We start from the raw sequence: 23,775 nt of genomic DNA, 5'->3' as shown, positions 1-23,775 counted from the left end.
TCTGGCTGGAGTTGTCACCCACAACACATACAGCATTCAGCGTTCAGCTAGTATCCACTGTTGTGCATGTGTGCAAGTGAACTCTGATTTTACAATGTCTTTCAGAATCTAAGGGTTTTTTTTTTTTTCTCTCCAGACAATTGCCATGTCCACCCCACCCAGATGCCTTATCACTATGAGACATGTTTCCAAGGAGTTCACGCAAAGCAGATACTTTGCAGACTAGTTAAAAGTAAGCATTTCATTATCTTTCTCCTCAGACTAAGCTATTCTTATGGCTAGTGTTTTATCATAAGGTCTGCCTTATGTTTTGTGTTTTTATTTTACACTTGCAGCAGAAAAATAGAAGTGTACTGAAAGACTTTACAACCACGTTACTTTGGAAAGCCTCCAGTTGTGGATACCAGCACTAAGAAGCATTAACATTAATAATGTCATCAGGCAGAAAGAACTAAAAGAGAATCTCAGTGTTCTGCCTGTTTGAAATCACTCACATGAATGTTGCATGTTGTCTTTGAAGCTCAGGAAAAAAATAAACTCATTTTAAAAGAAAAATAAGCAGTGAAGGTAAGATGAAGGAGGAAGACCAACAAAAAGATTAACTCTTGCCTGCAGCAAAAATACATTTTGTCTGGAGATATGATGATATTGCTGAATATGGGGAAACAGGTTGGTGCAGTGTCATCTCATGATGAGTTGGGAATAATGACAGTCATTCCCTATGCTCAACCTCATGCAAAGCACAAACACAACAGAAATAACAGACCCTTTGGTTGAAGATTTTGCTTATTTCCCTGCAGTGTTCCAGTGAAATGGTATTTGGAGTAACAGACACCATCAAACCTGGTATCCTAATGCCTTAGTGGCATCTTCCTGGAGGAGGACCAGGTTAAGGAACTTTCAAACTGAACATACATAAGTCCCTGAGGCTTGTTGGGATGCACCCACAGGTGCAGACACAGCTGCTTGATGGCACTGTGAGGCCATTCTTGGTTATCTTTTTTTCATGGTGATAGGGAGAGGCTTCTGAAGACTGAAAGCAAATGTCATTCCTATCTTCAGGAAAAGCAAGGGGAGTGAGCTGAGGTATTACAAGCTAGTCAGCCTCACCTCAATCCCTGAGAAAGTGATGGAGCAACTTATGCTGGAAACCATTCTCAGATATCTGAAGGATGGGAAGTTGATTGTGAGTAGATAGCTTGGATTTATGAAGGGGAAATTACACTTAATCAGCCTGATAGCCTTCCACAATGAGGTAACTAAGTGAGCAAGGAGAGAGGTGTGAATATTGTTTACCTCAACATCAGTAAGGCGTTTGATACAGTTTCCCACAAAATCTTCAGAGATGAGCTGACAAAGTATGGATTAGGTAAGTGGACAGTGAGGTGGACTGAAAATGGGCTTGGGGGTCACTGTGTGATCAGGGTCCCAGAGTCCAGCTAGAGGCCAGTCAGTAGTGGTGCACCCCAGGGGTGGATACTCATGCCAATACTCTTTAACCTTTTCACTAATGACCTGGATGATGGGTCAGAATGCACCTTCAACAAGTCTTCAGATGATACAAAGCTGGGAGGAGTGGCTGATGCATCAGGTGGGTGTGCTGCTGTTCAGAGGGACCTCAACAGGCTGAAGTAACAGGCAGACAGGAATCTCATGAAGTTCCACAAAGATAAATACAATGCAGAGTCCTGCCCCTGGGGAGGAACAACCCAAGTACCCATACACACCGGGGGCTGAGTGGCTGGAAAACAGCTTTGCGGAGAAGGACTTTGGGGTCTTTCCTGGCAGACACCAAGCTGTCCAAGAGCCAACAATGCACAGCAAAAAAAGACAACAGTATGCTGGGGTGTGCGAGGAAGAGCATTGCCAGCTGGCTGAGGGAGGTGACTCTTACCTGCTGAGCCAGGTGAGCAGAAAAGGTTTTAAATTTCTCCACGTCATAGATGGTGCCACCTAATTAATGTCCTCTCAGTTTGAAGTCATAGCATAAAATGGATAAAAAATTGCCTGGGTAGAGAGACCCGTGTTAATGACTTAGTGTCTTGATATAAACACAGGAGCTTTGGTGAAAAAAATGCCATCTGTCTAGTACTTAAAGTTGTATTAAAAAAAAAAGAAAAAAGATGGAGTTAAATAAAAGGTTATTTTCACTGAGACTTTAGGAGCTAGATCTGGATGGGATTTACTCGGGATTTTACTGGGAATGAGTTATTAATCTCCTAGAGCGAGATTAAATGCCTGCCTGCGTAGCTCTTTTCAGCCACGAGTACTATGACCATGATCCAGGGCCATAAGGATGAACGGTTAAAGAAAGAACAATTGACCGGATTATCAGGCAGAAACAGGTACTCTAGAGATCCTTCCACAGAACAAGGGAAACAAGAGCACGCTGCAGAGAGGGCTTTTATGACAGGCATCTTCTGGGGAACACAATAAAAACCTGTAAACTTTATCATGGTATCTTACAGAATCGCTACCAAGGAATAAAACCATTCCCTGCCCTGAGTGAAAGCAAATTTAAAGCAGTCTGTTTATTCAGTCTGCAGCTTTTTTCCATTGTTCATTAAAATATGTTTTTGCAGCACAAGTGTAATTCAGGAGGCGATCTCTCTGGCTGATGGTTTGATTGGTGAGAATATTAGACTTAACTTTATCTCAGCAAATAATGGGCTCTCTCTGGGGCAGTTGAAACTTTGACAGGAAGGAAGAGACATTAGTGGGAATTTCCCCTAGATAACAGTCCTTAGTTTATAGAAATCCTGTTCCATTATCTCTAAACATTATACAGACATAAATATACAGAGCAACAGCATTTACTGTGCTGAATTTGGAAACACAGTGCTCTTTGCAAGAATCTTCAATATTTTTGTTTTACATACTTCTTTATATTCAAAGGTTTGTAGAAAATTAGTGACAAAAATAAAGAACTTCTATTTTAATGGACTCAGCACATTTTATAATTCTTTGTCTACTCCAGTTCCATAAAGTGAAGCATATAGTCTACTTCTTTTTCAGAAAAAAAATTCTAAGAGAGCAGAGTAACTATAAATCCAGACCCCATTGTTTTTTATTATTTTTTGTAAAAGGCTAGATTCCTATCTAGTCAACTCTGCTTTTTTCTCTTTGATCAGGAGTAGCTTACAACATACCAGGTGGAGGAAATTATCAAAATGTAGTTTATAATTACATTACATGTAGAATGTGAGGGAAATATATACATGGAAATTTTGTTTCATTTAAACGTTTTCTGAAATTTCTGTATCATAAAGCATATTGTTATTTCCGCATCAGTCCTGTTTTTGTTCCATGTTGAATCTCTTTCTATGTATTTTTGTCAAAGCAGAGGTAGCGTATCACACTGCAGCTTGAAACCTGAGGGAAAAAAAAACATTGCAGAAAATACAAATAAGTTTCCCTGTTATTTCCTTTATTGGTGAATACTACAAAAGCTCCACACAAGGTCAGTATTAGCTATGTTTCACTACTTTTTATCACAGTTGTCTCCTTATAATTACATTTAAAAATATAAAGTAAGGAAGTTAATCAGTTCTAAACTGGGAAATGAAAATTTGCTGACAGATCCAAAGTACAATTGCTTTTATTATAAGACTTTATACTACAAAGCAATTCTGACTTAAAAGGATGCTTCTCATCCTTAGATGTTTTCCTTCCTTGTTATAAATCGCTGTTTGAATAGGGATGGTATGCTGATATTACCATTCACCTTATGATGCACTTCATTGAAGCTAATGCATATGAGAGCCTGTCAGACAGTCCTCATGCAGGGAAAACTCCTGTTTGTCAGGGACAGGACTACAATTAAGAATTAATTAAGAGATTCGTTGTGTAAAGCAGACTGGAATTTCACATTTGAGATGCAATCCAGCAACAGGCCTCAGTAAAACGTTCTGATAATTTTATACTTATTGTGCAGTACTTCCTTTTTATTCCTACACATTTGTAAAATTCAGAAATTTATTTCTAAAATTTTTAAATGTTGCAAAAGGAGAGATACTATTAAAACATATGACTTCTAAAAACTTGGAAAAATACTTTTAAGAATATCTGTCGATGTAGTGGTGAACAAATGAGCTCAGTAGTCCAGGTTTCCATGCTGCCTGTGCACATCTCTCATTGTTGGTCCCGCTGGGGCAGGAAGGAAGTCCTGGGTTCAGTTCTTGGTGTTCTGTAAAGCTTCTATGAGAGCTTTGTTGTATTCTGTGACCAGCTTTCTTGCGTTCTTCTTTATTGGTTGGTAGTCACTCTCCTGACTTTTTGTTGCTATGACTGATTAAAAGAATTAAGGAAACAAAGTGCCAGTATAAATATTAGCATAATTAGAGATCATAAGGGAATCACAATACACCAAGTTTCCTTCTGTGAAAACTGTCAAGGGTTACAAATACAAAACCAAAAAAAATCAAATGGGTCTTAAAGATTTTACTATCTGCCATCTCATGCCAAGAGTGGTTAAAAAATAAAAGGTTACATGCCTGATTCAGTTTTGGTTTTATTTTTATATATATATATATATCTATCTCTCAATATCATATATATATATATAGGCAATAGGTCCCTTGTGGAAGACTCTGCCTATTGTTACACTGCAAACAAAACCATTTCAAGGCATTTTGCTATTTACAGCCATGCAGTTTGGCACTTTAGAACTCCGGCTACAAAAGTCCCAGTCCAAGAAAGCAGGACTTTGCTTTCCACTAGCCCAAGCAGACATAAAACTCTGTATAAGGGCCTGCACTTGGATAGGTAGCAAGTTAGGAGGCACTTTTAATATCCTAATCATCTTTTCCTCTTGATTTGTTTTTGAGTTTTTTCTGTTCGAAAAGAATAGGATCTAAGATTCTTGCCTTAATAAAATATTCCTGTAGAGCTTTCTTCACAGAGGAGGTGGCTCCAATTACATTACACTGTCCAAGACTTTTTTCAGATTTTTTCTAAGAATTAGAGCACTTCCTAGATACAAGAAATGGAATATTTGATATATGAAAAAGATAATGCGACATACAGATCCTGTATTACATTTTTTCCCCACTGATGGCGAGGCCATTGCAGAACTGATTGAAATATATTCTTGTGCCATTTTCTGAGGCACGTAGTAATGTCCATTGTCCAACACACAACACTGGATGATTCGGTCTAGTTCTGCTGTTACTTTTTACCAATTACATTTGTACTATAATCAAATAACAGTGATTCTATGCATGTTTGAGATTTCAGATTTTTTGTTTCCTAAATAATATTAAAGAAGTGAATTTATTGCAGTGAATTGAAAGTCCACACAATATCAAATAAAAGTGCAACTATGGCCTACTCAGATCTCTACAGTAACTATGAAGAACAGTACAAAACAAGAAGAATCAATTCTAATTAAAAAAAAAAAAGTGTTTTTGATAATTTCAAAAAAAAGTCACTTGCAGCAAAAAAGATTTTGCTGATGTTTTGGAAGATCTTGTATGATTAGTGCAATGTCAGTCTTTAATTAGCATCACATAATGAGAGAGCCACGATGCAGTCCCTCCATCCCAGCCCATTTCACAGGTGAAGCATCTCCTTGTCATATCTTACCATATTTATCTGATTTTTTCCCTCTACTATGCAATTCCTCTTTTATTTTTTTTTAAATACATTAAATGCATATAATTTGTTAATATCATTGATATTTGTGGTGTTTTTAAGGCCGCAAAATACCATGCAAAGTCACCATGCTATACAGATTTTAAAACAACGCTATACTTGCTGGATAATTTCAGATAAGACTGGACAGATGTGGAGATGATCTCAAGATGAAACCTAACAGCAAAACAGACCCAAAAGGAAAAACTCCAGACTGCAAGACAAATCTTCTACTTTAGTACCCCATAAAATTGTTTCAGACAACAAATGCAAATTTTGCTATATATACTATCTATCAGATAAGCAGACATTGGCATAGCATCACCTTTCCCCTCCTTCCCTGTCTCCTGCTCCCCATTCCATCCTGTCGTATTCTGCTGGAGGAAGCAGACTTCTTCCTCAATTAATACAGTGTGTGAATTTTACTGTATTTCTTAAAGAAAAGGATACACTCCTTCATCATAAAGTTATTTTGCTCATGGTGCTGCCACTTCCTCTCCAAATTTGTAAGCTGAAAACACAAAAAGGGCCAAAAATGAAAACGATAATTAATACACATGTACTTTATACAAAGAATCTCCCCCAAATGTTGTATCAATACCTTGTACTCTGTCACCTGATAAGAACACAGTTATTTCACAAAAACCCCACAGAAGGGAGCAACAATGGCAAAATTATTTTTAAAGCTGACAATGATTAACCTGTATATAATTTAGCACCACATACATCCATTTGTATAAAAGCACTGCATGCAACTGCAGTGGTAGATGGAAAAAAACAGATGAGAATTCAACACTTGTCACGTAGAGAACTGTGTAAGCAAGTCAGAAGTAAAAAGGTAAACACTGCAGGGAGATGTTAGTTCTCATTATATTTCATAGAATTTAAATGATCTCTTCTTAAAATCAGTAAGATCTAAAATCACCAGAGATACAATATTTCCTGGCACTGTCTTGGACTTTGAGCTATACAGAAGAAACTTCCTTACTTCCATAGTTAAGTTTCCTGTCTGATGCCAGAAGCTGTGATAAGAACAGAGCTGCAGTGAGAAGATTGTAGGAGTGTGGGTTAAGTCCTGGCACTTCTTCAATACTTTCAGCATCAACAGGAAACTAAGGTGGACATTATATCGATGGCTGCTTCCTTACAATACAATTTTATAATATTTGTTTTTCTGATGCTACTGCTCAAGGTTCTGCATTTCAGGTCATACAGATGTTGTTTTTAAATGCAAAACCTGAAAATCATTCTAAGACTGAACTTTCAGGGGAAATTAAGGTAATAAATTAGGAAAATATTGCAATATTTTACTTAAAAGCTTATTCTTAAGCTAGAAGATATGAAAATAGTTGCTATATTACTGAAAAGAAACCTTACAGTGAAAAATCAGCTATCTAGCGCACTGGTTCGCAGCAAACATGGCAGTCATTTATTTCCAAGATATGATATTTCTGACCAATTACAATTTTTATTGCCCTCTCTGTAGATGTTGCTACATGCAGTACAGCTGGTAAAGGAGCCTAGGTTTAAAATACTGTCTGACATACACCAAAGGAAATATTCAGTGCATTTTGAAAATTAACTCCCTACACAATTCCTGTCGTCGACTGCTTGCAAAATTGCCCAAACCCTCAAGATATGTAAATGCTATTTGTACTTCAAAATGCTTGGTGCATGTCAACTCATCAGCTATTTTAAGATACACCTTTTTTCACCCTCATGATGTTCACACTCATGATATAAAAAGCAAAGAAACAAATCCTTTTTGCACATATTTGAATAGAACTGACACAGCTTAATGAACTGAGAAATGCTGCACAACTAGTATTTTATATAAAATTTTTAGCATCATTATGCAAGTAACTTAACAGTGGTTGGGTATCCATTTCTGATTTACGTAATCTCTAGGAATAAAAATCTGACCTTGGCATAAAGCGACAATATCTGAAGTCATGCAGACTTTGGCATGCAGCTCTGAGGATTTATATCATTACCTGGAGTCAGCCCACAATTATATGCTACAAGTGTATACATATATTTTCTCATTAAGAGCTATGTCCTTTCATTCACTCCACAAAGTTCACTCCAGAAGTGAACTTACACATGTACAAATACCACCTTCAGCTTTTAACTGAATCAGAAAAAAGTAAAAGTTCTAAAGGACAAAGGTCTCAACAACCTGAAACAATAAAAACCAGTGAAATGCAGAGAAAATAATAAATTCTCATTTTTCAGCTTATTTTGAGGTCATCCATTTTCCTTCTATGCATTCAAACCTATATGCCAGGAAAGTTCTGTCACCCAAATGATCACAATTTATGGGTGTTTATAATGGAAGAATCAAAGCTGCTCAAGAGTTTATAAACATCTTCTTTCCTGATTAACTTTTGAAACGTAAACGTAAATACATTCATATACCAAAGTTCCTCAGGTTTAAAGAAGTCTGAACAAACCCTAAAACTTCAGTGATCTGCAAGGAAAAGAAAGACTGGAAAAAGGGAAATGGAATTAATAACATAGGTTGCAAAAAACCCCTTACCACCATAATTTTAAAAGCAAAAGGGATCTTAAATAATGAGCATTGACTTTTTTTCCATTGTTTCTTTCTACGTTGGTCTTCAAAACTCGTCAAGCGAAGGAAGAGAAAAAGGGGGAGAGTTCTGAGCAAGATTATTACAAACAGTTAAACAAACGATTTGCACAGTTTTTAAGCTCAGAAAGACCTCTGCCTAGTAACTCTGAAATCCAAAGCTTGCAAGAAATGTATTGGCATGATACTAACTTTTGTTTGGAAACAGAAAATAGGGCTATGCATTTACAACACATAACTTTGAAACAATGCTTCGTGCGTATGAGAACTGAAACTGTGATAGAAACACCTGAAGAGATAATATGTAGCTTGAGCTATACCTGAGAATGGGTCTCATTCTCTTGGAGCTCTCTCTTTAGTTTCTCATACTCTGCATTCAAGTGTTCCATTATTTTCTTGAAAGCATGGCTACGTTTTGTTAATTTTTCTTTGTCATCCTGGAGTCTCTAGTTAGAAAAAAAACCAACACAAACTGATTAATGGATGAGCTAATTTGCTGTGGGCTGCAGACAAATTATTTTAATTCACTTTTCAAGATACTACTTTTTCTTCCTTTCAGAACAAAATCATATGCATAAAGCACTCAAAAGACTTCTCTCTAGCAATACATGCTCCCTAAAGATAATATTAAGCAGTTATGACCAAGTTGTAGGCTTAGACCATAAAATATCAGCACAAGTGGGAACACTGATGTTAAGAATTTGTAGGAAATTTATCACATGTGAAATGGGAAGTGCTCTAGATGGAGTTTGTCTTAAAAGCAAATACATGCAGGATAGATTTTTGGTTTTCATTTGGGTTCCGTGGTTAGATTACTAAATTCAAAATTCTGGGTAGACGTAAATTACAAAGAAAGGTTCAGATAAATCAGTAACATAAATGGTAAATTTTGTGGAAAGAAGTTATCAAAATGTATCCCACTGATAGCCTGCTACATGTACCCAGTTAAAAGTCACATATATAAGCAGAGAAGCATTTGGTTCCATTTGCACTGGTGACCAAGCCCAGTTTTCAGCTGTCAGTCAGGATTCCCAGTCACAGACCTAGATTCCCCTCCATTAGCTGCTCAAAACCACATAAATTCTGTATAATCCAAGGTTTCATTAATTTCTTTACCTTTTTCTTCTCTTCTCCTGATGCTTTCAGAGCTGGTAAATTATTATAGACCTCCAACTCCGTTTTCGTTTGTTCAATTTTGTCTTTAAGAGAAGCCAGTTCATCAACCATCTTGCCCTCCAAGAGTTCCATCTTCTGTAGGTCCATCTGCAGTTTTTGACTCTCTAGATCAGCCAATACATAATCTCTAATTAACAGTACTTTTTATTTCATAATACATTGACCAGTATATAAAGGTTTATGCTATACTTAAGCACAAACAGCTCCTGCATCTCTTTCAGATTCTGATATTCATGGGAATGTTAATATGAATGAAAGAAAAAAACTCGACCTTTACAATCATCCCATAAACCAGACTCCTATATTAAAATTACAGTATTATACCCTTTAAGTGAAGAGTAATGAAAATGTGCTGATTTTCTATATCACAGTGTGGTATTTCTACTGTTAAAGTTGTTTATAGCTTCTGTCAATTTCCAGTCTTAAAGCAGTGGTGATACATTACAAAAAGCTGACTGCAATAATGCAGACAATTAAAAAAATATGTTTTTGTTAGTTTTCTTTGTTGTTTTTATTTATGTTGCTTGCATATACTAAGACTTAGTTTTAAGAGAGCAAATAGCCAAACATGCTTTAAACATTTGCTCTGTATAGGAAAACACTTCCATATCATCACAGAATAAGAATTGTCATAGCTTACAAAGTGAGCATGTGCCACAATATACAGAATTTACAGATGACAATCCATTAAAAAGAAACAACAGAGATACAGGTAATTAAAGGAGTTAGAAGTATGGTTGGATTCTTATATGAAGAGAGATGTAAAGACTGAAACTGTTCAGACATGAGATGCTTAAGAGAGCACACAATAAGGATACACAAAATAAGAAATATACTTTGATCCAGTTTTGCGGATAAGTCACACTTCCCTGAGTGTGGAAGGACGAGATGTGGCTAGACTTGTTTGGACTGTTTTCTGACCTGCTTCCTTTTTATTGTGTTTTCTTCATGTTCCTGAACATTTAAACACATGACTACGTAATTTTATGTTTCAGAACTGTGTCTAACTCAGAAGAATCGTATAAATAATGCAGAATGGTTGTCTACACTCTAAAATACCAGGCAAAGTGAGCTATTGGGAGGGATGAGACAGCACAAAGAAATTGCTCTTGGCATAGATTGTGTATCTTGCTCACACACTTGGATTTGTGCTGATCAGTTGGAAGAAGGCTAGGAAATTTTCCCCTCAACTTCACCAAGGCACTAGAGATCTTCATGGCAGAAGGAAGTGGATGTGCATACGTGACACAGAGAGAGTTCACCTTGCCAAAGACTGTGCGTATGGTTTCCTTAGTGGAATTATTTGGGAAAATCTCACCTGATCAAAACCCTGTCATAGCAAGATTTTGGTACTCATCTCTCCTCTTGTGTATTTATGCCATATACTCATATTTTAGAGTGAAATATTGGCTTTAATCAGCATTTCTGGATCACTACAGAGTGCTTTGGTGATTTCTTTAGGAACCTCAAAATGAAAAAAAAAGACAAGCCAAGATCTTTGTGTACAATATGCAATTAACCTGAGGAGCACATTTCCGTAAGTTAAGATTGAAAGGTTCTGTATGTGCAAAGAGCATTTATATAAATACGAAAAATTTCCATCCCAGTAAAAGGAAGGGTTTGAAAATAAAAGGTCTGGAACTGTATTGCATGTCTGTGATTCAATGTTTATGCTACTTTCCACCTTAAAGGGCTTAAGAAAACACTTTCCCTGTGTCAGTTTCAGTTTGAAGTTCCTGGTGTTGGTCAATGTCAGATCCTAAAACACAACTGAACAGACAACAGCTCTACTTCTCTACTTCCTATGGCATTGTGGTTTAAAGACAGACAAATGCTTAAGGACCTCTAAAAATCAGGGCTTTAACATTAAAACCAGTAAAAAATAAAATTATAAAATAAAAATAATTCAAATTGGAGAGGAATAGCAGAAAACAACTTTAGATTTTCTTAAGCATTTATTTAGGCCTAACCATGGTATTTTCACCTTTTATATAGTTGTTCTAATATTTATATTTTGTTATTTTAAAATACTACTAGTTGACTAATTCGGATTTATTTTACATGTAAAGAGTAGTAACAACATAAATGCCAGAAAGGATACTTAGACTGCCCTATCTATATACTGATAAAAACTGTGGTGAGACAGCAATGGGCTCTTCCTATCCATTCACACTTTCTGGAGAAAAGGGAAGAAACTGGAAGGGGTGAATTTTATCCTTATTCAGCAACAGCCTCAATGAAAAAAACCTCAAAACTTCTCTAGGGGAAGAGACAGGAAGAGGATGCAGCCCAGTTCCTTCTGATATGCCGTGAAGTTGCAGCGTCTAGCAGGCAGTGTGTACACAGTAGCAAACTCTCAGACCAAACTACAGTGACCCAGGGAAATGTTTTTGGGAAACTATGCCATCAGCACTTTTGTTTACTCTTCATGGTTTCCTTTTCTTTTTTTTTTTTTTTTTTTCTTTTTTTTCCTCAAGGGTTCTGCTGGTGGACTTTTTATATCCTTGTTACAGCAAGAAAATATGGAAATCCAGACTTAAATCACAACAAAAGAATCCTGAACATGACTGTGCTATAGTTCAAGGGTTAGGAAGAACTTCAACTGTGCAAACTGAACATTCACTGTATTTTTGAAAGAATCTTAAGTTGTTTATTACAGTATCCATGACTCCTTGCTTTCAGACATTTGCTTATGAATCATTTAAATGATCTGCTGAAAATGATGTACTGTAACTTCCTTCTCTCCCCTTGCAAAGAGAGATGTGTTTCAATAATGTCTCTATAGTGCTATGTGCTTCCAGAACATCCTTATATTGTAAAGTAATACAAATTGAAGCTTACACAAAAGAACAAAAAGTCATATTTGAACTTGTAATGTATGGCCCAGCTTTTTAAACTATGCTAGAACTGCAAAATGGGTGTTTGCAGACAAGCGAACATTAAATGTTCAAACACACAACAGAGCAATCAATTTCTGTAAAATTCTGTGCATAACAACTTCTTATTTGCACACAATTACTTTGACGTTACAACACAGGCTCCTATTTTGAAAATTGCTACCAAGTACAGCACGTAATAGCCTTCTAACAAAATGATTTATGGTTCTTAATTCCTGCCCCTTCCTTTCAGCCAAACAAACAAGGAAAGCCTTGCTGAACCAATAATGATATTGGCAAAGGCTTAGAATTACGAGAACAATTCCACTATAAACAGTGCAAATAAAGAACTAAATAGATACTTGTTACGGAAATGAAAGAAAAATACTGTCTGCATTTTGAAATTACAGGCAAGATCCTGCAGATTCTTATATTTAATTTTTAGTACTGGAGTATTTCCAAAATGAAGTAAAAATGAATACTGACTTTGAAGAATCAAAGTTCAAGAATTTGAAACCTATTCACTATTGTTGCCAGTTATTCTCCCATGGTACACACTCCTTTAGAAAAGCACAAATCATAAGTAAGTGATACTAAGAACTACATTTACAAATAATACAAAGTTAGATAACAGTGGAAGTCTCTACTTCAATTAATTACACACTATTTTAAGGTTGTGAAAAACATTTATTTCAAGGTGAGTATTAGTAAAGTCAAAATTCTCGCTCAAAGAACGCTGTACTTCTGTATTAAAATACATCTGTTTAATGTATATCTGTGCAAGGAAGCTGATAATTTACTGATATATATCAGTATATCACTATATCACTATATCAGTAAGTGATATACTCTTGAGGAATATAAATAACTTGTCTCAATTTGTCAACTTGCCACTGTACTTTTATTTTAATATTTGGAGATCACTGATCTTGTTATTAGTGTAACAACTCCAGCAATTTTAATGTTTTTAAGGAATTAATTTGAAAATTCATTGCTGATCTCACCTGTAAGCAGATTCTTAGCAGTGCTCTGTGATTTCTGCATTTCATTTGATTTGAAAGTGAGGTCTTCCTGCATAATCTTCAGCTCTTGATTAGTAACAGATGAAATTTGTTTCATACGATTCACATTCTGCGTGTTAACAACAAGAACATGCTGTTTCTTTGAAACAACAAATGGTAATTGGACAAGTAAAATCTCTCTTGTCCTGGTACATTGTCTATTATTTGTCTTTTCTACTACAAAGACTGAAAATAGTGGAAATAAATAGGCTAAAGTTGTTTAAATGTGAACAATTTTCATTCTGCCAACTTTTGATAAAAGATGTACTGACAGGTCAGTGAAGATGAAACAAAAATGCAGCAAGTATAAACTGTGTTGCCATATCGATCTCTTCTAAAGTAAGTGTCAGTGCCTAAAATATACCTCATGGTTATATTAACATACCGAAGGAGTTAAAGACAATTACAGTGATGACATAATCAAAGTATTACTCAGCTGAAAGATTTCTGTACAAAACAATTCCGCAGGAACCAAAAATGTTAAAAGAAAAAATGACTGCAAATGTGAGCAATTTCTGAAGTGTTTACATCGAATATTACACAGTAAGGTATTTCAGACATAACTTTAGTAGGTCAGAGAGATGACTGAAATATTGTCAGTTACTTAACAGTAGTGACAGAATACCCATGAACTGAGATTTGCAGACTTTAGGTAAACAAAATAGTGCAGTAGTTTTATTTCCAGTACTCTTAAATGTTTATCATGAATGGAATAATGTTCATGATAGCAATGATGAGAAGTTACAGCAATTATGCAAACATTTCTTTTACTCTGGTCACAAGTATTATCTAATATTCAAAACTCCCGGAAATAAAGAGAAATTTAAAAAATCTTTATTTTTTAAAAACTTCAGTTGTACATGGTTTAATGTTTAATCCTCTTAAGAGGTTATTATGCATATAATGACTGGATTTTATATATATATATATAGATATATATATATAAAAAAATACCACCATCCTTTTTATCCATTTATTCTCCTGTTCTGTGCTTCTAAATGCCTAGCTTGCCAGAGGACAAGGGGAATGCACTTACCCTGCTTGAGTGCTCTAGGAGTGCAACAATGTTGGCTTCTATTTGGGCCTTTCGTTCCAGTTCCTGATTCTTCACCTCTTCAAAAGTCTCAAGAAAATCTAGAAATCAACAAACATAATAAAGAAAGCTGCTATTTGCATGGGTACAGCACAAGCCCTTGCCATTTCCAGTCAAAACTTTGGATTAAATTGATAAGCTGTACAATTTCAGACAACTTACTTTAAGTTTAATAGCTTATTTAAGAGACATGTGGTAGAGTTGCTGAAACTTGTCAGGGGTTGGAATGAAAAAGAGGTCAGTTTTTGCAGAGATACATATTTGAGTGATTAACTACATGAGGTTGCCACCTTCTAAGATACTGTTTACGTGAGGTGGCCACCCAATGGGAAAGGAGTTCCATCATCATCATTTCCGACACTTTTCTGGATGCTTGTCCCAGCAGCTGTTGGCCTTCATTTTTCTGAAAGCTATCAAGATGGGCTACTAAATAAAGGAAACAGGTGACTTTACTATCTCTAACGGCCAAGACTAAATACCAAATACTGCTAAGGACCTGAGACCTTCAGGTCCTGGTATACAGTTGGTATCATCTGTTTCTTTCTATGTGATGCCCCTTTGCTACATCTCTAATTTATGTTCATTCTAGTAAATGATCAATTGAATCTTACAAGACAGTTGTAATGGTGCTTATATACTCTATATTTGTGTCCTAGGCATACTACATGGTGTTCCTGGTGAGAGGCATATTAAAAAAAAGGTACTGGGCACATCACATGAAAGTCAGGCATCCATCAAGATGCCACCCAGGGCTGTAAGTTATGATCACCCCTCTCCTGCTGCATCAGTTTCCTTTGATGAAGGGCAGAAGCAGAACCAAAATGCAAAAAGTCAGAAGGATCATGAGGCCTCATTTTCACAGCCTGTATTCATACTGAAAATCAAGAACAAGTGACCTTTTGCCCTTCTGCTTCTCAGGAAATCAGGTAATTTGAAAATGCAGGAGCTCTCTAAACACGCTTTTATCCATCCTTCCTTATCGTCAGCTGAGACCTTTCTTTCAGTATCATGCTAGCCAGAAGTTATACTGAACATTTTTAGAGAACACTGTCACAAAAAGGTATTACATACTTCAGCCTTCATGGCACACTTATTGATTGTTTTCCCCTTTTGCTGAGTAACAGACCAACTTTCTTTGTAAGCTGCCTACTGCAGTATACCAGCAATAGGGTATATTTTAAAACCAGTTCTGTTTTCATCCTCTGTTTTCATCCTTCTGTTTCATCCTCTGAAACATCCTCTGTTTCATCAAAGGAAATTGATGCAGTTCCAGAGCTGTTTGAGATTAGCTGAGAGGTTTGGGGGAACATGCAGGAATCTTAAAGATGGGAAAAGAGCAAATATTGTAGCTGTCTTGAAGAAGAGGAGCCAGGGAAGTATAGAACAGTCAGTTTAATATCAATTTCCAGAAAGACTGTGGAAAAAATAAGCAAACAAACTATTTGTAAATGCTACAGAAACAGGAATATGAATGGCACTAGTGTCTTACAACATTAGAACCTTTTAATACGGACAAAAGCTTCAGTAGCATTCATCTTGGATAAACAGATATGAGAAGCCTTATTTTTAAAAATTATGTTATGTCTACGCTTGTTCATTTTCAAGTTCTGCTTTTAATCAGAGCTGAACAACTGCTTTTATATATCTTTTATTTAAATTTAAAAATTAATTTCAGTCTTGCTTTCAAAAAATAAAGCTGTGTTCTTAAGACCGTTAATGTTTGATAAGTCTTGAAAGATGCTCCCAATATTTGTGACTGTCCTGTAAGTCCTAAGATATCAACTGTCTTGTGCTGAGGTAGATCACAGAAACTTTATGCAAAGATTAGGACATCAGTTCTTTTCAGTTATAAATTAACTGAGTGTTAACAACAAAAGAAAACCTGTACTTTAGCAGAATTAGGCCTAATTAAAGTATATTAGGCAACTTACTGTCCATGCTTTCTTCCCTCTTCTTCAGCTCCTTGTATTTCCAATTTTCCTCTCCTGCAAGAGACATAACATTGATTTCACTTTATATTTTCTCAGTTCTCGATTCCTTCAGGTAGGTAAAATCTCAGTTTTAAAAATAAAAGTTCTACATGCCTAGAAACTAAAGGACTTGTCCCATGTCATTTAATGTCACTTCAAATGACATACACACTTTTATATTTGAAAAATACATAATTAGTTTAATAAATCAGACTCAATGCAATTTTTAGAACCTCTTAAAGGTCAGAAATTTTGATAAATAAGAGTGGGATAAATACTTGGTTTGAACAAAGGAAGTTCATAGGATTTTTCTTAAATCAGGTGAATTTCAATAATAGAGAATAAACACTTCTGTGTATTTGGGCACTATGGTTAGTTAAAACTTCCTGCAGCTCTTTAATATATAGGCCACCTCAATGGCACTTTCAGATATTAGAATGGACTTTCATAAGGATACACAGCTTGTAAGCAACAGTGTGACAATCTCAGTGAAACAAACAGGAAAAATGTACAAGCAATGGTATAGCAAATAAAATGCACAAAAAGCTTTCTACAGTTAAGTTTAAAAGAACATTTCCATACACATTCCTTATAGTGGTATTATGAGCAATGAATCCTGTCCAATACATAATTTACTCCGTCTTTAAATACAATTACGGACAATAAATAGCTCTTAATTAAAATGTACTAGTTAAGTGGGAGACCCGATGTATTTGTCATGAGTTTCAGCAAGATGAGACAATTCAGCTCCTAAGAATAATTTTAAGTTTCAAATGTCTAAATTTTTAATTGTTAGAATCTTGGTCATTGATTAATTTTCATCATAATCTTGTAACTTCAAAAAATACAAAGAAAAAGAATTAAGTAGATACAGATATAACTGAGCAAGCAAATTTCTCCAGGTCTTTTTGCTTGTACACCCCCATGCTTTCATTTTTATCTAGTATATACAAACAGTGAGAACACCCGTGGGCCCCTAAGGGACTGTGATTCTGCTTCAGCTTCCTTGCAGCTGTGGCTTTGTTCCTTGCTGGACTCTCTCTTTCATTTTGCAAAGCAAGTCTCCAATACTTAATAACTCAGTCTGTTGCACTCTTTAATAAGTCTATAGTGAGCCATGAAACAGAGACCTACAAGATCTGCCAAGTGTTTAAAGAAAAATATATTTGAAATAAAGACCACAACCTTTAAAATGTCTTTACAGAGAAGTTTTCTTTAAAATATGTCATTATTACATCAATATCTTAGCCTCTTATGCGATTTATGAATTGTTAAGTCTACTCCATTATGAATTAATGTTGATTTTGACTCATCAGTTAAAGGTAACTGCTAAACATAGAACATATAATAAGTGGGTGAATTTTTTTACTTATTTAGATTTTCTTAAGTGAAAACTAAAAGTAGCTATTTGTATGTGTGGTATGTTTGGTTGGTTTTTTTTTCCTGATAAAAAAATGTTCCTAACACCAAAATATTTATACTGAAACATTAAAAAAATGCTTAGTTTCAATTATTTTTTTACTGGCCATTTTACTTTAAATTTAACTTAAAAACTTTAGGAGCTGAAGTTTTGGGAACATTTTGTAACAGACAGTTTAAACACTGAGCCAGAAGTAAGCTGACTGGGGACGGAGGGAGGACAGGAATCTCAAGGACACACCAAGATGCAGAAATGTGAATGGTCCTCTGCGATTCTCTCCATTCACTATAGAAGAGGGCATTGGGAGGTTAGATTACTGTCTTAAAGCTACTCCTTATGAATATTTCTTTATTCCCTCTATGTGATATCACATAGTGGGAATAAATTATAATTCCCTCAATATTAAAACCACCATGTAAGTTTACTCTGAATATCCTGACACATTGATGTGCATGTGCTTTCTCTTACATATGCTTCAAACCTTCTTCTCTAACAGACAGCTTTTTCTAAAACAGTGAAAGACATACAGTCCAGGAACAAATGATTGTGTGTGTAAGCCTAACTATAAAACACAAAAAACCCCTCACTTCTTACCTTCTGCATTTCTCCAAAGATACAAAAAAAAGAGTTGCAAGCCAAACAAAAAGGAAAAATTAAAGCAGAATAGTGAAGTTGTCAATTACATTATCTGGAAACAAGAAAGCTAATAAAGCAGCCAATAAATTATTTGCACAAAAATAATGAAATACCTGGATATTTTGTAATGCAAAGGATGAGAAGTATATCAAACATTTGTTTAGGTCAATTTTAGAAATATTTGTTCACCTTGAAGAAATTTACACCTAAATTTTACACTGATCACCCAAGAAAAGGTATTAAGCAAAAAGAACACAAACCCATTAATTCATTAGTCCTATGCTTAAACAAAGTTACTTTCTCCAGAACCATAACTCCCACTGCTAGGACAAATCCCAACCTAACCCAGACTAATGTACACAGCAGGTGTTTGCTGGAGCTAAGTTTCTAAGCTAATGTCATTTCTAGGCAGCTCCCAAAATCTTCTTGCAAAGATCAAATCAAGAAGTTTCAAAGACAGATAAAAGTAATACCAAATTCTGACTGCTTTACACATTATTATTAAACATTCTCAATTCCACATTCACTAATATTGTATCAGACCATGTAGAAAGTAAAATAAATAAAAGTTTTTCTAAAGCTGAGCTAGCTCTGCAATGCTGCCAGTAAGATAAACTTTTATTTCTCAACTATGCCTAAAAATAAAATTGGGATAGAAGATAACACAGTTGTACTATTATTTTATATGGTAGTTTTACTGCTCAATATGAATTTGATTAACATGCCACTAAGGGTGGGTACTCCCGATTTCTCACATCCAAAAAGAGAAGCCTGGGCCCTTAAACACAAAACCTTCTTTCAACAGTGAATAATGGACATTTGCATAAGCCTAAAAGATTCAAGCAACTAATGTCCCTAACAAACAGCAGCTCTGTATTGCCTGTTACAACCTTGGTCTATTACCTTGACGATTCTCCAGATACATATCAAGCCGCTGAATGACCTTTTTAAAATGGTTTGTTTTTTCTTTTACTTCTGTCAGCCTGACAAACAGATAATGAAAACCAAGGTTACAAATGTGTTGCAAAAGACTTATTTTTAAGACAAAAATAGAGAATAAAAATAGCAAGCCTAAGTTTATCAAAACCAAAAGAACATAAGGAGGATTGCTGTTATAAAATGTATATGTAAAGCACCTATCACTTTAGTCCCTATATGTATTAAAAGTAAGTATTGCTGATCTTCTTTATTAAAAACCTTTTTTGAGATATCAGTAGTTCTTAACTTACTCAACTAGTCCCTCTGCTGGCTGCTACATAACCTAATGGGTAAACTGCAACAAGGAACTGTATTCCTTAAAAATTACATATATATTCACTAAAATCCATTATGAAATCACCATATAAACATTCTATGTAAATTCTCAAATATATTCTCTGTTACTGTTTCTTTCAAAAAATTCTGTGAAGCAACTTCTTATCCAGTCAGAGGTGTCAATGCATTGAAAATTAACTCATTCATACAGTTGGAAATACTGCTTAAAATAATATAAAATTGTTTCTAGGAGATGTCAGAATTATCTCATTTTTTCTGTAAAGAGAGAAAAATCAAAAGGCTTAAAATCACAAAAATATTGTACTGTTTTATCTCCTCCCCAATACATTACTATTTATTACAACATTTACCAGAGTTTCCAGCAAATCTTCAGAAAGACCCAGTACCCAAAAATCAAGAACAATGCCCTGTTACTCTTAAGATTTGAACTTTCTGTAAGCAAGCTTGTAACTCTTAGGTTTTAAGAACACATAGCAAACAAACTCTTCAAAATGTGACTGCAGCATAATGTAGGCTCAACTTCACAGACGTCCCAGATGAGGAGCTCTTAACAGATGAATGTCTTCTTCAGCTTTAAAGCAGTTTATGTCAGTGTTATTACAAATTTATATTCTCAAGGTGTGTTCATAAGGACAGAAAGTATCTTATTATGCAGGTCTAAGTGTCCTATCACTATAAAAGTTCTTCAGTTGAAACAGAAGGATATATTCTGTTCTCTGTGGAAGGTTAACACTAGCATAGGCTCAAAAATGTGGTCTAGAAGTCCACAGAAATATGTGATGGAATTCACTTATTTGTTTTTAGGGTCTAAATGTAATTTCCAGCAACAGTATAATGGGATTACTCACTGTCTTTCCATGCTTGCTATTTCTTGACTATCATCCTTAACCTATAAAAAAGTATAACAACATTAACATATTAAATAAAATCTACAAATGAAAAAAGGAAAGTCAAAAAAGATTTCTTAATTCACTACAGAAGGGATAGAAAGTCAGCATATGAAATCACAAACTTGCTGTCGTATTGTCCAAAACCAGCTCTTCATTGAAAAGAAGTGATATGACTTAAGTATTATGTCTTCCAAATGTTCTCTTGCTTTCACAATACACATTTAAAAATCAGACACACTTATCAGTGTTGTTCAATCCAATAATCCATATAGTATATATAGATAGTTACATAACACAGCACAGACCCTTATAAACTAAATTAATTGTTCCTGGACTAGTACATCTGCTCAGTACCCCACAAGGATACTGTCTGGAGCTATGTTATAGAGCTGTTCAATAGTATCACTTTCCCCATGCCAGTATGACTGATGAATTGGAACAAGTCAACCAGCTGAAAAGCTGGCTGCGCCAATTTTATTTTGGCTGAACCTGAAACATCCCATCCAGCTAATTCGTTAACTGTACTTAATTTCAGATGATTTGTGTTACTTAAAGAGCAAATAAAGGCAAGATTCAAACCCAAGTACTTGCAAGAGAGTATCCTCTTTTAAAATACTGACTCAGAGAATTTTTTACATTATAATGATTTATGTTCTTGCCTGCTTTAGTAACCTTTCTCTTTCCTCCTGTGGAGATTCCATGTTCTTATCCTCAGCAATCATTTGATCTCGACGTTCCTCGAGCTCATGGAGCTTTTCATACAGTTGCACAGCCTCCTGTTTCAAGTGGGAGTGTGCTATTTCCTGTTAGGAAAAGCAAACACCTACTAGCTATTTTCAAATGGCAAGAGAGCATTGCAGAAATTATGCTTTAGTTAAGCAACACTCATCTACACATACTCCTTGCTTTATGAGTTCATTCTCAGGCAATTGTTCTGAGTAGATTTACTACTTCATCATTTCCAGGGGATCATAAAGCATATAAAATATTCAAAGGGACAGGAAAAATGTCTAAAAGTATTTGGAATTTCTGAATATATAGATGACTGCATGTTTCACCTCATAGATCCTTTTGTCCAGTAAAAGACACAATAAGAGAAAATTCTCCTCAATCTAGCAATATGACAGTGTATTAGAAGTGTGTGTCTATGTATGTGGGACAAAACATATCTTAGCAGGCATCACTTTGTCCTTCAAAAGCCAGAAGTTGCTTTTGAAATGGAATGTGGAACAAGAAAATCACTCTCACACATCCTGCAAGTTGAAAACATATTGAAAGATTAGGTCTCACAAATCCTTAAGAAGGACGTGAATGATAATTGCATGTCTGTCTTCAGAGAGTAATTCCAAATCAATCAAATGCCACACACAACATTTGAAACCACATGAGTAGCTCAAGCTAGGAAACCTCATTACTGCTAACAAAATTTTGTACTTGGCATCTAGCAAAAACAATTTTTACCCACAAGTGATTAGAAATTATTGGTGGAAAACAGAGAGGCAGCTTTGCCTTTCCATTCTAAGGCATGATGCTACAGTATCTGAAAATGTAAGGAGAAAGATTGTAGGTATTTTTCTACTGTATTTTTTTACACTAGAATTTAGCAAAGATTAGTACAGAGACCAGTTATCATACATACAGCTCTTAGAGCCTCCTCCTTTGCATTTAGTGCATCCAGTTCCTGCTGTTGAACAACTAATTCCTAAAGAGGAAAAAAAAAAGCAAAATTCAGATAATAATTACTATTTAATGAATTACTTTTTTTGTTCTGCAATTTAGTATTTATAAAATGTTGTAACACATCTAATTGCTGCTCTTAAAAATTTAGAAGACAAGACTGTGTCCAACTTCTCCAAGTAATTCAGATACCATATCCACTTACTCTAAGCTTGCACCTTTTCCAATAAACTCTTACCACTGCTATTTGCAGTTGGACTATAACAAAAAACCTGTTTGTTCTTTTTCCAGTATTTTTCTTAAAATCAGTACTGAGGGTGGAATTTATAATTTCTACTTCAGAAGTTTAAAGTCAGATTTAAGATCTGAACTAGCCTCTGTAGTTTCTTCATAGTCCAGAAAGATCCAGGCCCTGACCAGCGATTCAGCTCATGCTAGAGACAACTGGGAAGCAATGGCCTCAAAAGATGCCTGTCTCTCTGCACAGATTATACAGAGAAACGTTCTAAGACTTGATGCCTTAAGCTAGATGATCCCAGAGAACCTAGAAATCTTACTGCTTTATTTAACACTAGGATCAGTGAATTCACAAAAATGTGACAAAGCCCAGTTCATTTTTCTGATACATGCAGACATACAAGAAGAACAACAAAAAACCTCAGTCAGATTCACTTTTGTACACAGGAAGAAACCTCTTCACTCAAGTGAACTATGAAAAGTGCTGGTGCCGTTTTTCCCTTCCACTTGCTTTTCACACATGATGAAACATCTAAGCATTACCGTGGCTTTTCAAATCTGCATCTCAGTCCCCAAATTTGAAAGGAAAACTATGAACATAATTTGTTCTTAAAATATGAAATACAAAAAGACAAAGTATTTGCTTTTAGTCAATTGCTTTATTTATTTTTCAAGCACTTTACAATTGATTAAGATACTAGCAAGCTTTTTTATTGTATTACTCTGTTCTCAAGCTCTTTAATACTCAAATTGTATCTGGAACCAATGGAGTTAGATAGAGAAACATTTTAGGTAAGTACAATGAAACAAACCAACCTGACAGAGTTTTTCATTTGCAGCCTTCATCTCCATATATTTAGCTTGATTTTCCTGAGACATGTCTTTTATTATGTCATCTGCTACAACTTTTTCATGTTCTATATCTTCTTCTACAGCTTGAATTAATTTTTCTGTGCTGTAAAAATAGAATGTTTTTTTAACTTTTACTAGTTGATGTTTATTTTAAGAACCCATTTCAAACTCTGGTATTCCTTCAGCCTGAAGAAATGATCATTTACTTCAAAGACTCCACAGACTCTAAAAAAAGCAGTTACCTATTTGTATCTAATCTTCTTGGAGTTGGATTAGCTATATAAACATTCATACCATGGAATGCAGAAGATGAAGAATCCTTTGCCCTTACAGTACCCACAGAGTACTTTCCAACACTCCCACTCTGCCTACCTGCATAGTCCCCAGTACT

General features: G+C 35.2%; 1 protein-coding gene across 1 annotated transcript; it reads right to left on the bottom strand.

Annotated features, from left to right (window-relative positions):
- Positions 1–3,843: 3,843 nt before the first annotated feature.
- Positions 3,844–23,676, bottom strand: IFT74 (intraflagellar transport 74). The gene is made up of 13 exons (XM_029086331.1): positions 23,627–23,676; positions 23,349–23,487; positions 22,258–22,320; positions 21,278–21,421; positions 20,577–20,617; positions 19,357–19,436; positions 16,359–16,412; positions 14,371–14,468; positions 13,278–13,404; positions 9,338–9,501; positions 8,542–8,667; positions 6,082–6,142; positions 3,844–4,287 (listed from the first exon to the last, which is right to left on the bottom strand). The coding sequence occupies exons 1-13, from the start codon at positions 23,674–23,676 to the stop codon at positions 4,172–4,174; spliced, it is 1,263 nt and encodes a 420-aa protein (XP_028942164.1). The 3' UTR covers positions 3,844–4,171.
- Between the last annotated feature and the right edge of the window lie 99 nt (positions 23,677–23,775).

The sequence above is a fragment of the Antrostomus carolinensis genome, unplaced genomic scaffold (genome assembly GCF_000700745.2).
Source record: "Antrostomus carolinensis isolate BGI_N321 unplaced genomic scaffold, ASM70074v2 scaffold7978, whole genome shotgun sequence".
Lineage (NCBI taxonomy): Eukaryota > Metazoa > Chordata > Aves > Caprimulgiformes > Caprimulgidae > Antrostomus > Antrostomus carolinensis.
This window is presented reverse-complemented; position numbering and strand designations above follow the sequence as displayed.